Source organism: Oreochromis aureus, linkage group 6, assembly GCF_013358895.1.
Source record: "Oreochromis aureus strain Israel breed Guangdong linkage group 6, ZZ_aureus, whole genome shotgun sequence".
NCBI lineage: Eukaryota > Metazoa > Chordata > Actinopteri > Cichliformes > Cichlidae > Oreochromis > Oreochromis aureus.
The window spans coordinates 42,841,603-42,858,225 of NC_052947.1; the positions used below are offsets into that span (position 1 = coordinate 42,841,603).

A 16,623-nucleotide genomic window follows, 5' to 3' on the forward strand; every position below is an offset into this window, starting at 1 on the left:
AAGCTCTCCACTCTCAGGACAAAAACAGAACAGTTTGTTCTTCTCACAACAAGAAAGCTTTAAAAACATGAATATTTGTAATATTTTAATGTCTTTAGTTAATTATTCAGCGTCTCTGTATCGCTCACTTTCCTCCGTTTAATCTGTATTTCTATCCTGTGTGTTTAATTATACATACTCTTCCACTGTGTTAGAATTTTGCACTACAGTTGTACAACGTGTTCTCTGTGTGTTGTGCTTGTTGTTAAAGTTTCTGTTGAAATAAAGTTAGAGAAAAAAAGGGTCCAGTTTAATGGAATAGAATGCCTTTATTGTCACTATACAGTTGTACAATGAGATACAGAGCATCTCCAACTCAGTGAACATGTGTGTATGTGTGTGTGTCAAAGTCAAAGTCAAAGTCAGTTTTATTTGTCAATTTCTTCAGATGTACTTGCCATACAAAGGAATTGAAATTACGTTTCACACTGTCCCATGCATAGACATAGACAACAATAAAGTGCAGATGCACAACATTTAGGTAACATACAGGATATACAAGACAGGACCTACACATAACATATAATAAAGTGTTCCACAGTGCGCCCTGGAAAGTAGTGTACTAGTCTACTTGACGTAGTCCCAGGTTGTGGTTGGTAAGTGTTTTTGTTTTAATGCAGCATAAGACTGTAGCAGTGTGTGTGTGTGTGTGTGTGTGTGTGTGTGTGGGTGGGTGGGGGGGGGGGGCACAGTTCTGCAGCACTATATTCATATGAACAGTATTAACAGAAAAAAAGGAAACAAATGTACAAATATACAATCCGGTGTAAATAAACAGTGTGTTTTGTATATATAGTTCGGGTTATTGTGCATAGGATGTTATTCCTTGTTTTCAAAAGTCTCTCTGTCCCGGGTTGATCGAACACTGAGACACTTTCTTATTCACGTATTGATCAGTTTCTCATCATTCGATCAGGTTTACGTTTTATTCTGTGTCGTATAATCGGCCTCCGAGTACGCTGATAAAGAACCCGGAAGTTTGTTATTTTTTCCTGGTGTGACGTCAAATCCTCGTCGCCCGCTGCGGACGTCATCGGCGTAGCGACACGTGCTTCTTTCTCTCGTTAGCAGTTAGCTTAGCAGCGCGAAAAAGCGCGGACTGGTGAATCCGGACATCTGCGACTTTCAGACGGATTAAAAGCTCCGAGGAACATGGCTGCCACCGGGGCTCAGGGTAGGAAGAGGATCCTGAAGGAGGAAGATATGACCAAGGTGGAGTTCGAGACCAGCGAGGAGGTGGACGTCACCCCTACCTTCGACACCATGGGTCTCCGGGAGGACCTTCTCCGCGGGATCTACGCCTACGGTAAACCGGGGTTCGGCGCGGCCTCCGGGGGAAAGCTAGCTCAGCTAGTCATCTGTAAAGCTAACGTCGGCGCAGTGTGTTGAGTAGGCGAATTAAAGAGATTTCACTGTGCTCAGTTCGACCCCGGGGGCATCGTATCCGGAGGGGTGCCGTTAGACTGACTATCCGGCTTTTAGTTCTTTCCAGAAGCTCTCCGATTAGCATCAGCCCGACCTGCTAACGTGTCTGCGCACTTTCAGTGGCGGAGAAACAGATGTTCTGATAGACCTGACTTTAGATCGGGTTAGACCGGACTCTGTGACTGCTGACCCGGTGTGTGACCCGACTTGGTCCAGTGGCTCAGTGTAATGTAGTAACTGACTGTAACTGTATTTCATTTAGTTTATGTGCTGCTGGTTTCCTCGTTGTTGTCTTTTATAGCAGATCGCTTGGATCCCCGGCTGTGTAGGTACTAAAAACAAACCCTGGTACCAGGTATCACCGCCTAACGTAGCCTTTTTCTATTAGTGCCTTCTAAGGTTTCCATTAGATGGTAGTACCAGGTACTTTTTTCAGTACCTACACGGGAAGTTGTGTCGGAAACAAAAACTTTATTGAACATGTGTACAAACAAAGAAGCATTCATCTGTTGATCATGTTCAATTAAAATTTTTTTTTTTTTTTTTTTTTTTTGTAGTCCAGAGTCAATTAAAATATTTAAGTAATGGAAATGATTTATGGGGTAATTCGAACAACCTTCAGAGACTTATCAAACAGCTCGAGATCAGCTCTGATTTCTCTCCATTTGTCAATACAATTTTTTCCATTAAATTGTTAATAAAAATTCCAGTTTAGCACTGACTGAGTTGATTCCCCGGCCGGCAGGCATCACAAATCTCTGCCCATCACAGAAAACATCCACTTTAAATCTCAGTGTAATAAAATCATTAGTTGGGTAAAACTCATATAAAATGTTAAAACTGAGCTCTTTTTTTAGGAAGGACTGGATATGAAATGTATATTTTTCTGATATTTTGGTGATTTGATCCAGTTAAGTCTTTAAGGATGTATCTTTTAAACTCATTAGAAAAACTTTCAGTAAAATAATTATAATACCTTTTAGATTTTTCTGTCACTTAATTCAGTATTTTCAAAGTGCTGGTGGTGTGGTAGAGCCGGGATCTTCTCTAACTGTAGATGTTAGAGGGACTGCCATTGCTGTTATCAGCTGATTATAAACTCAGTGAAACAACAGCATCATCAGGATCTTTCATGAAGCGGTGTTTTTACTGGTGTGAAATTGTGTTTATGAACCCAGTAGAGAAGAACCTGTTGATGGGGAACCTATTCCATCCAAAGTCACCAGAATCACCATGGCTGTAATAATGTGATGTGACGTGAGCGAGGTCAATGCTGGGCTGTGCTGTGTTCATGTTCTTTTGCAGGTTTAGGAATTGCAGTAATTTAGGGCTGTTCAATATAAAGATATGTATCGGATGACGATATAAAAATGTCTATCGTTTGTTTCAAGGTGTCGCAAAATAAACTGTTCACGGCAATATTTTTTGATCGTTTTGATCAATGACTGTAGCTGTTTTCTACAGTCATTGGTTTTGATGGTCACTGTAGTGGCTATATTAATTTCTTAAAGTTCTCTCTTTCTCTTATATTTAATATAACCACACTACGGATGGACAAGCGCCTGTTTTTATACGTCGTCGTTAGCAACAGCGACGGTAAAACTATCGCGTGTCCACTTGTGTATTTTCCACATAAACCTTTCACAATAAAGCTCAAGATCCTGTTGAGACTTTTCAAAATAAACTGAATCACGTGAAAGAGGATGCGGAGTGTTTGCGGATGAGAAGCAAAAAAGAGCCATCAGTTGCTAAAAAATAAACCTTAGACTCAAACATTAGAACAGACTTTTCCCCGCAGCACGCCGTGTAATAAATACTCACAAAGAAAACGGCGGCCGTTACAACATATGTCTAAAAATATATAGTTTCATGCATCGGTTAAAACACTCGACTCCAGGTACACGACGCCCAGCTGGAAACACTTCACGCAAGTCGAGCTGCCCGAGATTCACAGAATTTACAGAAAATGTTAAATTTTTGTGATTTATATCGTTATCGGACGATAGAATTCTTATATCGGGATATGAGATTTTGGTCATATCGCACAGCCCTAGACTGGTTTTCTTCCTACTTATCAGACAGGACCTTTTCTGTTAGGACTGACAGGTTCACCTCTGACATTGCTGCCCTGACCTGTGGGGTCCCACAGGGTTCAGTTCTAGGTCCATTACTATTTTCTTTTTATATGCTTCCTTTAGCTGGTATCATTCAATCTTTTAGCGACCTGTCTTATCATTTTTATGCTGATGACATCCAGCTCCATATGTCCTTTAAGCCTCATCAGCTGGATAGGCTGTCCACCCTAGTCCAGTGCTTAACCCAGGTTTCTGATTGGCTTTCAAGCAACTACCTCGTTCTAAACACTAACAAGACCGAGACCATGATCATAGCTCCTCCTGAGCTACATTCTAAAATCAGTCAGGTTCTTGCCTCCTTCTGTCCATCTGTCAAGTCAAATATTCGGAATCTTGGAGTAATATTTGACTCTTCTCTGGGCCTCGACTCTCATGTAAAATCTTTGTCTCGTTCCTGTTTCTATCATTTAAGAAACATATGTAAACTGCGACATATGGTCTCTTCAGCTGAACTGGAAAAACTCATTCATGCATTTGTGTCATCATGCTTAGATTACTGTAATTCCCTGTTTACTAGCTTGGATAAATCATCTCTCTCTTGCCTCCAGGCAATACAAAACGCAGCAGGCACACTACTAACTTGTTCTACCAAGCGTGTTCACATCACTCCCATCTTATATTCTTTACATTGGCTCCCAATAGAGTTTAGAATTTGCTTTAAAATTCTTGTTTTAACATACAGAGCACTAAATGGCCAGGCCCCAGATTATTTATCCAAGCTTCTTATAAAATACACTGCTGCTCGTCATCTCCGCTCACAGACTCAGAGTCTCTTAGTTGTTCCCCGTACACGCCTGAAGACAAAAGGGGACAGAGCCTTTCAGTCTGTTGCACCAAGGCTGTGGAACAGTCTACCACTACAGTTACGTTTGCTTGACTCTGTGGATTCTTTTAAAAAACAGTTAAAAACTTTTCTGTTCAAACAAGCCTTTTGTTGATCTCTTCATATTTTATATTTTTTACATTATTTACATTTGATCTTTTACATTGTGTATAATGTCTACTGATTTTATTGTCTATTTTAATATTTGTGTACAGCGCTTTGTGACTGTCTGTCTGTGAAAAGCGCTTAATAAATAAAGTTTACTTACTTACTTACTTAATTAGTCCTGGTTACATACTCGCTGTGAGCTCTAAGCTTCTTAGATCTTTCCAAACGAATTGGCTGTGAGACCGTCTGATTTATTTAAGAGGATCTATGAAATAACTGCCTCATTCTTCACACTCACCCCACTCTGTGCCTGCTGTTGAATAATGAGAGGAGCAAACCGATGGTTTGATGGAAGCACCTCGAGCTCGTTGAAGGTACAGATCATCTAGTTCGAGCTGCACTTCCATCAACACCCGACTGTTTGGATCAGATGAGTTTTGTTTTCTGGTCCAAACCTGAACTAAACATCAGTATGATCCAAGCACATATTATGAAACCAACAGCAGTACTACTGATCCGAAATACTCCATGTTTCATAGAACTGAAGAAAACAAATACTCACATTGATTTTCAGGTACGTTCTGGTACTTGTGTGCTTCTGCAGCCTTTTATAGATTTCATGAGCTCTGTGTGTACCTGACAGTTAAAGCTGTATTAAGGTTCTAATTTTGACATGTACAGAAATTAACGGGCGATTCTTGGGTTTCTCTACGGCAACGTCTGACCTGCTTCAATCGGACCGCAAAGCAATAAAATGTTTGTTTTACATCCGCACTTATAGCACGACTAAATCAAAAATATCGACAGTCATTAGTGTCTTTTAGTGAAAACAAACGTTAAAGCCACCGAACAGAACGAGCAGAAACACTGAGCGGGCGTGAGTGTGGCCGATGTTTGTCAGAGTGAAGGTCGCAGCAGCCTGTCTGCACCTCAGCTTGTTGTGTTGGTGTTGAAGTATCGTCACGGTCTCTGTGAGCTTAAAGCCGACTTTGAGCAGAGGAAGAGGAAGTCAACGTTAACGTCACTGTTGGAACATTTCTACACAAATAAATGTGGAGTTTACTCTTTGCCCGCTTCAACATCACCGCCATCGCCTCGCTATGAATCCTGGGATAGGGTGGGGTATGAAGGACATATCCGGCCCAGGGCTGTGCGATATGCTATCGGTTGTTTCGTGGTGACACAAAATCCACTGTTTATGGATGCAGGCACAGAGAATACCAGCATGACCAGTTTAGACGAGGCAGAACCAGGTAGCTCCGAACAGAATGACCAGTCCAAACAAATCCACGACCTTATTCCTAAACGAGGGCCGCCTCTGTAGCACGGACACGGTTTGGTTATGAAACGTCTGACACGGACCAGAAAACTGTACGATGTAAGTTCTGGCACAAACCGGCGCCCACCTCAGACTCAAACAGCACAAAGCTCTTCTCAGGTGACAGAGAGTGGAGAGAGTTTACGGACGAGAAGCAACAAAGAGCCGTCAGGTGCTCCAAACCAGCCTCAGACTCAAACGCTAGAACGGGCGTTTCCCCGCAGCACGCCGTGTAAGAAATACTCACAAAGAAAATGGCGGCCTTTACAACTTCTATCTAAAAGTAGATGGTTTCATGCATCGGTCAGAACACTCAGCTGAAAACACCTCACACAGGTCGAGTTACAGAAAAAGCACATTTAGTGACAGACAAGGTTATTGGGAGATAACTGGGTCATATCGCACGGCCCTAGATCTGTGGAAAAGAAGGAGGAAGCTTTAATTGGGACGGCCTTCGCCTTCCTGGGGCTGCTGCGTGCTTCAGGTTACCGTAATGACCCTGATGTCACTGAGAGGCGTCGTCTCGCTGCTTTCAGGAACCCCTGGAGGATTTCAGATTGCATAAAGTGTTTCAGAATTATGGTCATTTGAATGTTGGAAAACCCGTCGCCGGGTTAAATAAAGTTGTTTGAAGATGTTTTTTGGCAGTGACGCAGTGTTCGTGTTGCAGGATTTGAGAAGCCGTCAGCGATCCAGCAGCGAGCCATCAAGCAGATCATCAAAGGCCGGGATGTCATCGCTCAGTAAGCGTTTCCTTCCTCTCTCCTCTCCTCTTCCCTCACTGTTCTTGTTGCCGTGCAGCTCTCTTGCCTCCAGATGTTCCTAACAGCTGCTGTCTGCAGGTCTCAGTCTGGAACGGGAAAGACCGCCACCTTCTGCGTTTCTGTGCTGCAGTGTCTCGACATCCAGGTGAGTCTGTCACAGCCTCGGTGGGCGTGGCCTTTTCAAGCAGATGGGTTAAACTGTTATTGTGACACTGTGATGCATTTCCTGTCTGCAGGTGAGGGAGACGCAGGCTCTGATCCTCGCTCCGACTCGAGAGCTCGCCGGACAGATTCAGAAGGTATGCCCGCCCCTTGTCACAGCTGGCTGATCACCTGTAATCGCATGTGCTGGTTTCTGATTGGCTGTTTGCACATGTGCGCAGGTGCTGCTCGCTCTGGGAGACTACATGAACGTGCAGTGTCACGCCTGCATCGGCGGCACCAACGTCGGCGAGGACATACGCAAGCTTGACTACGGCCAGCACGTCGTGGCGGGCACGCCCGGACGAGTGTTCGGTGAGTTCGAGTGGGTCATGTCACCCGCACCTGCTGTCATAGTCGTGTCCGATCGGGTGAGGTGGGAGACGCTCCCGCATTTAAATTATAATTGGATAAAACGAGATCCAGTCAGACGAAACCTCTCCACGTCATGCTCTTGGCACTCAGTGGTGTGCGTGTGTTTCAGGATGCCAAGAAGCCCGTTAACAACGCCACCTTGAAACAGGAAGTGAAAACATATATCTGCCTGGTGCCTTCGGCCTGGCAATGTGAAAGAGGCGTGATGTCGCCACTACGCTGCCAAAAGTATTCGCTCGTCTGCCTTCACGCTTGCGTGAACTCGACCGGCCTCCCAGTCTAAATCCACAGGCTTTAATAGGATGCAGCTGGAAGCACGTCCATGAGGTCACACTGATGTTGGAGGAAAAGGCTCACGGCCCAGAGGTGTTCTGTGGGGCTGAGGTCATTCCAAACTTCCCACAGGGCTGGGAGAGTGAAATTGTCTGACATGTCTCTGCATGCTGAAGCAGTTCACTGGAACAAACCCACCCACCTCCACCAGACTTACACTTGTCTGTTCATAAACCTGTCAGAGCTGGAGGCAGCCGCGGCTCTGCTCCACGATCACACACAAAACGTGAACAATGTGAAAGACGGCTGCTGGAAAAATGATGTGAAACGCATTTGCTTGAGTTAAGTAAAAGGTTCTGTTTGTGCTCTGAGGTCTCGAGCTGGAGAGGAGAACGTAGTCGGTTCCTCCGGGTGTTCCCTGCACGCACAATCTCGCACACACAGGCGATGTTATGTTGAAGTAGGGCTGTTCGATATAACAATATATATGTCGGATGACGATATAAAAACAGTCATCATATTACGCTATCGTTTGTTCCATGGTGTCGCAAAATAAACTTTACGGCAATATTGTTTCATGGTTTTGATGGTCACTGTACTGTTAATTTTTTAAAATTCTGTCCCATGGAGACAGGAAAGGCAGCGTTGGCGCTGATGCCGTGTCGAAGCGTTTTCTTTCTCTGCGTCCATCTTTGTTTTACCGACTTTATCCCAGGTTCTTACACACTAGGGGAAAACGGCGCCATCTGCTGGCCTGAAAAAGCAACTGCTTTTATTATTCTTGTTTATAATAAAATCTCGATATTGCCAGACTAAATATCACAATGTTACGCTGTATGAAGTTTTATTAATTACACCTGTGTGTCTGGAGGAAATGTCTGGACACTATGTCTAAAAGGTTGTTCAGCTTCTGGCTCCTGATTGGCCAGCCTCTAACTGCAGCAGCCAATAGGAGCTCACCTTTGTTTGTTTACTTCAGACATGATTCGGCGCCGCAGCCTGAGAACGAGAGCCATCAAGATGCTGGTCCTGGACGAGGCCGACGAGATGCTCAACAAAGGTGAGCGCGTGTCACTGTGATGTCACAGTTTAACCACCAGACTGAAACACCTGTCCAGGGGCGTCTAACTTCCTGTCGGCTTTCTTTGTCCAGGTTTCAAGGAGCAGATCTACGACGTGTACCGCTACCTGCCCCCTGCCACGCAGGTGGTCCTGATCAGTGCCACGCTGCCGCACGAGATCCTGGAGATGACCAACAAGTTCATGACCGACCCGATCCGCATCCTCGTCAAACGGTCAGTTTCTGGCAGAATCGTGGAGCTGAGATTATTCAGAATGAAACCTGATCCCACCTTACTCTCACCATGTCTCTCTCGCTCTCTCTGTATGTTAATGTCTCTTGGCCGCAGTGATGAGTTGACCTTGGAGGGGATAAAGCAGTTCTTTGTTGCCGTGGAGAGGGAGGAGTGGAAGTTCGACACGCTGTGTGACCTTTATGACACGCTGACCATCACGCAGGCCGTCATCTTCTGCAACACCAAAAGGAAGGTCTGTGAACGTCCTCCTGTGTGGGCAGGTGTAGCGCATCATCAGAGCATCATGGGAAACGTAGTGTTTGTGTTTCAGGTGGACTGGCTGACAGAGAAGATGAGGGAGGCCAACTTCACGGTGTCATCGATGCACGGAGACATGCCGCAGAAGGAGAGAGAGTCCATCATGAAGGAGTTCAGATCAGGAGCCAGGTGAGTTGACCAGGACCAGAGCCAGGACCAGGACCAGATTCAGATTCAGAGACTGACCTCTGGGTTTTTGTGTTTCAGTCGTGTGCTGATCTCCACCGATGTCTGGGCTCGGGGCCTGGATGTTCCTCAGGTTTCGCTCATCATCAACTACGACCTGCCCAACAACAGAGAGCTCTACATCCACAGGTATCCCTCCACACAAACTAGTCCCCACGTGTCCTTCCGCACCGGTCAGGGCGGAGACTTGCGCAGAGTGCTTTGGGGGAGGGGCTTAGACAGTTTTGGATCCGGTGGTCCTTTGAGGAGAGTAGGGGGTGTTTATTCGTGACTAATGCTATGACCTCTGACCTCCTTCAGGATTGGCCGGTCGGGGCGTTATGGGCGTAAGGGTGTGGCCATCAACTTTGTGAAGAATGACGACATCCGCATCCTGCGAGACATCGAGCAGTATTACTCCACCCAGATCGATGAGATGCCCATGAACGGTATGAGACAGCCAATCAGGGGCCTGCTGATGTCACTGTTTGCATGCTGTTGTTGTCGGTCTTATTCTGTTCACTGATTGGACACTGTTTTTCTCTCTGCAGTTGCTGATTTGATCTAACCTGGATGACATCACACCAGAGCCCCGCCCCTCCAATTCATTTTTTTTCTTCCCGTTTGTTTTTTAATAGTTTTAGAATTTTTTTTTTTTTTAATGTTGAGGTGAAAACAACTGTAAGACGGCAGGTTTGTTTTTGTAAATAAAGTTTTGGTTCCAGATGTTAAGGTGGTGTGTTGTTACTATGAGCTCATTCGCATCGACCAGTCAGAACTCCTAAAAGTAGTCACAGCTGTGAGGAGCAAGACACTGCGATGTCAGGCTGGCTCCGCCCCTCCAGGTCACCTCAGGTTTGTGTTCTCTGGAGGTGAACCAGATGAGCGCTCCTTCAGCAGAGAGTGTTACAGCCACAGTGCGGAGCGACGCCCACACAGGATCAATGCTGCTGAACACACCTGTGTGTTATTACCACTCCCACCGCAGCCTGTGTACATGTGAGGAAACCTGAGTGTATTTGCTGTGTGCAGCAACCACAAATAAATACTGTAGTATTTGGGTGTTCTCTTGCTGACCTTGTGCTGCAGTAACATGTGTCTGATCACCTGTACAATGGACAGGTGTTACCTGACTGTCACAACTGTAGAGCAGCGGTTCCCAATCCCCGGGCCACGGACCAGTATGTGAGTCGTTTGGTACCGGGATGCAAGAGTTGAGGCCTGGGTGTGAAATTTATGGTTTTCAGGGTTTTTATCGGTTTTTAGCGTAATCTTTTTTTTAAAAATTGTTTTTATCGTTAACTCGTTCTTTTGGTACCGGTACTGGTTTTATTTTGTTGTATTTATCCACGACACCTTAAAGGCGGGTTCGTGAAAATATTGTCGGACATAAAGCGGTCAATGGCGCAGAAAAGGGGGCCGCTGCTGTAGAGCATAAAACTATTAACTTTTATTTACACAGCACGTTTACAGCAGCAGGACAGAACACCTGAACAGGTGTGCTTGGCGTATTCACATGAATCACTGATGACGATGCAGCTGCAGTATCAAACGTACTGTTCACTGCGCTGCTCTCTTATTGGCTAATCAGGAGTTCTCTTCATTTGTACGTCCTAGTGTGACGGTGACGTATTTCCGGTGCCATCATCGTGAAGCAGTTAGGCTGCCGGAAGCGGAGAAGAAGAAACGGTTTGTCGTTGCGTTTCACAGACGTTTCGAAAGCTGTGGTCTCACCTGGCGGACAGGCGAGTGCAGAACCTGGTAATACGAACCGGATCGAGCTAAGCGCTCTGACCCGGAGCTGATTAGAGCGCTTAGGTTTTGCTAACTGGGCTAGCTGTGCTAAGAGCGGCTCCGCGCTAGCCTTAGCACCGTGCTAACGGCACCCGGGCAAGTGTTACAGTTGTTTACATCTCCGTGTTCACCTGTTGGATCCGCGGTAAGGATGACCGGGAGACCAGGCGGAAGGAAGTCTGAGGTTGTTGTTCTGAATTAAAATACTTTACTGTACGAGCTGGAGACGGAGAGCTCTTTTTGGCAGGTCTTTAATCTTACTGCATGACGGACGGACAGACACACTGACTGACAGACAGAGAGGACCGCTCGGTGAAAAAGACGAATCTGTGGATCCAACATGTGGTACACGAGTGGAATATGTAAACAACTCTAACCAGTTAACCTGGAGCTCCGCCTCCGCTGTAGCCTGGCTCCGCCTCAGGAAAGAGTTTAGGTCAAAGGTTACGGTTTAGGGTTAAAACAGGGTTCCTGTTATAGCGTAATTGTGTTCGGAGCGCGTGCACAACATGGTTATTACATGAGCCAATCATGGGTGGCTCTGATTGGCTGCAGTAGGCTTTTCCGGGTCACATGTTTCTGACAAATCCCTCGTCTTTCTGCAGGAGTCACATCCTCACTTCCTCTCAGCGGATTTTCTGCAGGTCGAAGGTCATGGCACTGATCTCTTTGGAGGATCTCGATGGATTGGATGACGAGCAGCTGGACGATGACATCACAGACAACCCCGAGCCAATGGATGAAGATGAGTCGGAGCGGCTGATGAGTCACTGGCAGGCCGTCGCCAGCACACACCAGGTGTCAGTTCCTCAAGGTCAGGGGGTGGGGCCAGTTTCTGTGTGATGCAGGCACTGATTGATCAGGGGTTGATTGTTTATGTGCTCATTTCTGTACAAGGCCTCTGATTGATGCACGGCATGGAGATGTTCAGGTGTGTTTTTTCACCTGTCATATTTCGCTCCGAAAAGGGGTGTAACCACTCAGAATGATAACTTACCTTTCTGAGTGGCTCCGCCCCACCATAGTGCTCTGATCCATGGTGGAGGCTTCGTGGAAGCAACTGCCGCCTCTCCTCAGCTGGTTGCTGTCTCAATTCAATTCAGTTTTATTTATACAGCGCCAAATCACAACAGCAGTCGCCTCAAGGCACCTTATATAATTTACAGTAGACCCTACAATAATAGATACAGAGAAAAACCCAACAATCATATGACCCCCTATGAGCAAGCACTTTGGCGACAGTGGGAAGGAAAAACTCCCTTTTAACAGGAAGAAACCTCCGGCAGAACCAGGCTCAGGGAGGGGCGGGGCCATCTGCTGTGATTGGTTGGGGTGAGAGAAGGAAGACAGGATAAAGACATGCTGTGGAAGAGAGACAGAGATTAATAACAGATATGATTCGATGCAGAGAGGTCTATTAACACATAGTGAGTGAAGAAGGTGGTTAAATGATTACAGTGGGTGGATTATATCCTTAAAGTCGGTTACAGCACTTTCAGAAAGACACCATGTCTAAAAGGTTGTTCTGTGCTGCTGTGATGAAATCTTCTCTTCACTGCTGTGTAATCAATTACTGGACAGAAAACAGAGCTTCCTGTTCTGTTTTCCAGAAATGAGAGGACCCATACAGGAAATGACACGCAACAGCCAGCAGAGGGAGCCCCTCCCCTTCACACCCATCTCAAGCCACGAGAAGGTAAATGCCCTGACCCTAAACCCTAACCCCGCCCCCTCTCCGTTAGTGCTGACGTGTGGTACCACCCACAGATGGGGGAGGTGCAGTACGAGGAGCGGCTGTACCCGGCGGGTCACTGGGCGTGCGTGACACGAGGAGACGACTTGTACGAGCAGAGCATCTCCATGGCCTTCATGAAGCTGATGCGCTTCATCTGCAAGGAGAATTCTGCAGGTCAGGCTCCGCCCATTACCCGCCACCCACACTGCACGCTTGCTGGAGCGTTCAGTTGCGTTTGATACCTGCAGGTCATGTGATTGTGTTGTTGCTCATGTACAGGTAGATACCTGGGGATGACCGTACCCGTCATCAGTTACATCCGCATGGCAAAGGACGGCAAGACGTTCGAGAAGGATGTGGAGACGGCGTTTTTCCTTCCCGCCGCGCTCCAGCACAGCCCACCGCAATCCTGCGACCCTGACATCAGCATCGTCTACAGACAGCCAATCAGAGTGGTCACCAGGTGAGAACATCATTGCCACATCGTGGTTTGTGATGTGAGCGGGGTCACAGAAGACAACCTGGACAGGAAATGTGACATCAGACAATGATAATAACCAACAACAATAACAATTGAATGATTGAAGCTGCAGAGGTTAAAGTTCAGCAGCGAGCGCAGCACTGATTGGCTGTTGTGATCATGCTTCAACCATCAGCAGACATGAAGAGGTGACAGGAAGTGACCTGTCAGATGGGGGTTTTGAACGCTGAAGCCATTTCTCAATTCCCAAGTGAGTACGGACGCGAGTCCGTACTCGCGATTTGTACAATTGGAACACCAGCATACTTGATGATGTCACAGGTCCGGAGGTTTTACTGCCGTCCCTTCTTAATTTAACTGTGAGTAACATGTTATGAAGCTTAACTTTAATCTCAGCCAAACCGTTTTACTCAGGAACAAATAAAACACTGAAATAAACCAAACATTAACATTGAGAAGTGATCTAAGTGACTTATATATCATGTTTAACCTCAGTAGCCAAAGATCACGGGGGGGGGGGGGGGGACAATGTGCCGGGAGTCTGCTGTTCTCGCCGGCTCTAGTGATCCTCGACCTCCCGGTCAGCTGTTGAGCTGGCAGGTCACAGACGTCTCCGAAAACGTCGGAGCACATTTGGAAATATATGATATCTTGATAAATCGAGTAGATATTTGAAGCTTACACAGCTACACTCTCGCCTGAAAATAACTTAAAAGTTTATTTTGTGACCCAGCAAGAGTAATATTTAAACGTTTTTAGCTGCGCTCGTCCACCATTGCCGCGTTTGAGTTTTGGACGAAATGCATTCTGGGATATTTAGCTGTACCAAGTACACACAACTCGATAAAACAGGCGGAGTGAGAACACATCCGGGAATTTTTCCGGTTCTCTGCTTGATGCGTACTTTGAATTGGAACAGTATCTCTCCAAAAGTTGACCTCCTAGCCCATTGTTCCTTCAGTGGGCTGGTTTCAGTCATTATGCAAATGTCCTGTTTATAAGATTGGGGAAACCTGCAGTCAGCTGAGACTGAAGAAGTCACCTGGTTCAGTGACGAAACGTTTCTCCCACTGAAAACATCCAGATGAACAGAATCAACTTTTGGAGATTTACTTACCTGGATGATTGAGCATGCATCAAGAAAATTGGAACAGTAATTGGTCTCCGACTGATGACGTATCACCAGTGCACGAGAACGCAAGAACACACAGGTACGGATATTGAGACATGCCATCAGACGGTGGGCGGGCATCGGGTTTTGCGTCAAATTAACGACTGCTTTCTGATTGGGTGCAGGCCGTTTTTCGGGACGACCACGGAGGAGACAGTGGGCCGGCAGATCCTCCTGCTGTGGGAGATTCTCGGCGCCACTGACGAGCTGCACAGCGATCGCTACGCCGTGGCCGTGTATGAGAACCCGGGTGTCCCACGACGCCGGAACGAGCTCTGGTTCATCAGGCGTGATGTTTAGGCTCCTCCCATCATGCTCTATTTCAGCATGTCCACTTACAGCTTCCTGTCAACCATCAGAGCAGTCATCTGTTATGAGGACACTAAGCCCCACCCTTTCCATTAGCTCACACTTCACAGGTCTGTTCTGATTGGCTGGAGCAAGGTATTGATGCCATAAGGGCTGATTCTGATTGGTTTGTTGGTTTACTTACATCATGTAACGACTGTTTATTTACAAAGACAAAAGGGAGGCTCCGCCCACATCTCTTCCAGCAACGCAATCATCATCAGTGATGTAATTGCGGCATCCATTCGCAACTCTTCTCTCCTCTTTCTGCAAAACAGGAAGTGACACGGTGTCGGTACCGGCACTTCCAGTTTAGTCTGATTGTAGCAACCAATCAGCTGAAAAAGCCACCTGAAAAGGAACCCCTCCCCCCGGACCGGTCAGAAGTCAGTGAGTCCGAAGGTCTCATAGATGACATCGCCAGAGGGGGGAGGGGTCATGGGTCAGTATGTTTTTTATATTTTTTTATGCGCTGACATCACCAGTGCGTTCAGATGATTCCTCTAAATCATTCAAGCACATCACACGTCACACGACTCCTTCAGACATCCTGCCACTCGCGTGTGGTTCCTCGCAGGACTGTGATGTCAAAGGTTTTGAATGTTGTGCAGATTTTGTGTGTTGTTTTTGTTTTTATTTTTCCTGCTGTGTGTAAAATCTTGAAATAAAATGTTTGATTTCAATAAAGTGTGACTTGTTCTCTGACTCGGCAGCTCTGATTGGTTCTCACAGGTGTCTCCATTTACGAAGCTACTGCTTCTCATGCTTTGACAGTTTCAGAGTTTCCCATTGGCCTGCAGGGGGCGCTGTGTGGGGCCAACAGCGACGCTCACTTTGAAACCGGTACACAAACACGCGTTGCAACTTCTTATCTAGTGCACGTTTTTTATTTTGACAGCGAATGCGCACCTGCGGACCACTTATGTGCACCCCTGATAATAAGCCAGTTAAGAAGTTGACAGAAGTGACCCACTGCGATTTTCGATGACATCAGCTTTTGAGATCGTTCTGGAATGCATGTGACCCGTTCCTGTAAGTCTGCAGGTGCTCATAACTTTACAGTTTTTGGCCTGTGGCACCTTTCACTGAGAAACTGGGGACTTATGTGGGGTCAGTGAACAACAGTGTGGAAAGTCGTTCCACCACTCAAGGCCACTTGAGTATTGAGAAGGCAGTGAACTTCCCAGATGCTGCAACCCACCATTTGAATATGGGAAGGAGTCACAGGCTCCATGGACGGAGCCCGTATTCCCATAAAACGTGCCTCCACCCCAGATGCTGAGGAATCACAACAACTGGTTTTCCATTAATATCCAAGGTGTGTGCACTCCCCAGTTACAGTTTTCCAATATTGTTGCATGTTGGAAAGGTGCCTCTCACGATTCCTGGGTTTGACTTACCTCATCACTGCGCGCTCAGTTTAAAGAGGAGATCATGATGGACTGTTGCTTGGGTCACCCACCTGAGCAAAGGTGCACACCAGGGCTCTAATGGAGCGTGTGTTTGGTGGAGTCGTTTCCAGTCCCTAATACGCTTCGATTAACGCCAAGAAGATGCTGCATCATCATATTGCCACCGCTGTTCTTCATGACTCCCTGAAATAGCACGGATGCCCAGACCCTCCAATACTGTACCTTCAGTTCCAACCAACCACAGATAAGGACCTGCTTACAGAGATGTAAGCCACCGACGCACCACCATTCTGCTTTAATGCACATTTTCACACGTCATGGTCACAGTGTGTGTGCGCGTCTGTGCGTGCGCGTGTGTGTGTGTGTGTGTGTGTGTGTGAAACATTCAGAGTGAAATTGATCTAAACGTGAACCCTTGATGTCTGCAGATGGAGGTCACATGA

General features: G+C 46.5%; 2 protein-coding genes across 3 annotated transcripts; both read left to right on the plus strand.

Annotated features, from left to right (window-relative positions):
• Positions 1 to 1,075: 1,075 nt before the first annotated feature.
• eif4a3 (eukaryotic translation initiation factor 4A3) lies at positions 1,076 to 9,971 on the plus strand. Its single transcript, XM_031736490.2, has 12 exons — positions 1,076 to 1,345; positions 6,519 to 6,591; positions 6,691 to 6,757; positions 6,849 to 6,911; positions 6,996 to 7,128; positions 8,441 to 8,521; positions 8,615 to 8,756; positions 8,871 to 9,009; positions 9,088 to 9,203; positions 9,282 to 9,389; positions 9,561 to 9,688; positions 9,791 to 9,971. The coding sequence occupies exons 1-12, from the start codon at positions 1,192 to 1,194 to the stop codon at positions 9,805 to 9,807; spliced, it is 1,221 nt and encodes a 406-aa protein (XP_031592350.1). The 5' UTR covers positions 1,076 to 1,191; the 3' UTR covers positions 9,808 to 9,971.
• Positions 9,972 to 10,846: 875 nt separating this feature from the next.
• soul4 (heme-binding protein soul4) lies at positions 10,847 to 15,473 on the plus strand. Of its 2 annotated transcripts, none has more exons than XM_031736481.2 (6): positions 10,847 to 10,984; positions 11,639 to 11,847; positions 12,644 to 12,729; positions 12,801 to 12,942; positions 13,048 to 13,231; positions 14,546 to 15,473. In XM_031736481.2, the coding sequence occupies exons 2-6, from the start codon at positions 11,688 to 11,690 to the stop codon at positions 14,718 to 14,720; spliced, it is 747 nt and encodes a 248-aa protein (XP_031592341.1). In that variant the 5' UTR covers positions 10,847 to 10,984; positions 11,639 to 11,687; the 3' UTR covers positions 14,721 to 15,473. The 2 variants fall into 2 exon arrangements, with proteins under 2 accessions (XP_031592341.1, XP_031592330.1); XM_031736470.2 differs by having other exon boundaries at positions 10,850 to 11,000.
• Positions 15,474 to 16,623: the final 1,150 nt, after the last annotated feature.

What these genes read in the sequence shown, in the direction of transcription:
- eif4a3 (XM_031736490.2), top strand. Translation starts at nt 1,192, where the DNA reads ATGGCTGCCACCGGGGCTCAGGGTAGGAAGAGGATCCTGAAGGAGGAA. An exon ending in TCGCCGGACAGATTCAGAAG is followed by an intron (nt 6,912 to 6,995) that starts GTATGCCCGCCC and finishes ACATGTGCGCAG; the next exon opens with GTGCTGCTCGCTCTGGGAGA. An exon ending in TCTGCAACACCAAAAGGAAG is followed by an intron (nt 9,010 to 9,087) that starts GTCTGTGAACGT and finishes TTTGTGTTTCAG; the next exon opens with GTGGACTGGCTGACAGAGAA.
- soul4 (XM_031736481.2), top strand. Translation starts at nt 11,688, where the DNA reads ATGGCACTGATCTCTTTGGAGGATCTCGATGGATTGGATGACGAGCAG. An exon ending in CCAGGTGTCAGTTCCTCAAG is followed by an intron (nt 11,848 to 12,643) that starts GTCAGGGGGTGG and finishes TCTGTTTTCCAG; the next exon opens with AAATGAGAGGACCCATACAG. An exon ending in CTGCAAGGAGAATTCTGCAG is followed by an intron (nt 12,943 to 13,047) that starts GTCAGGCTCCGC and finishes GCTCATGTACAG; the next exon opens with GTAGATACCTGGGGATGACC.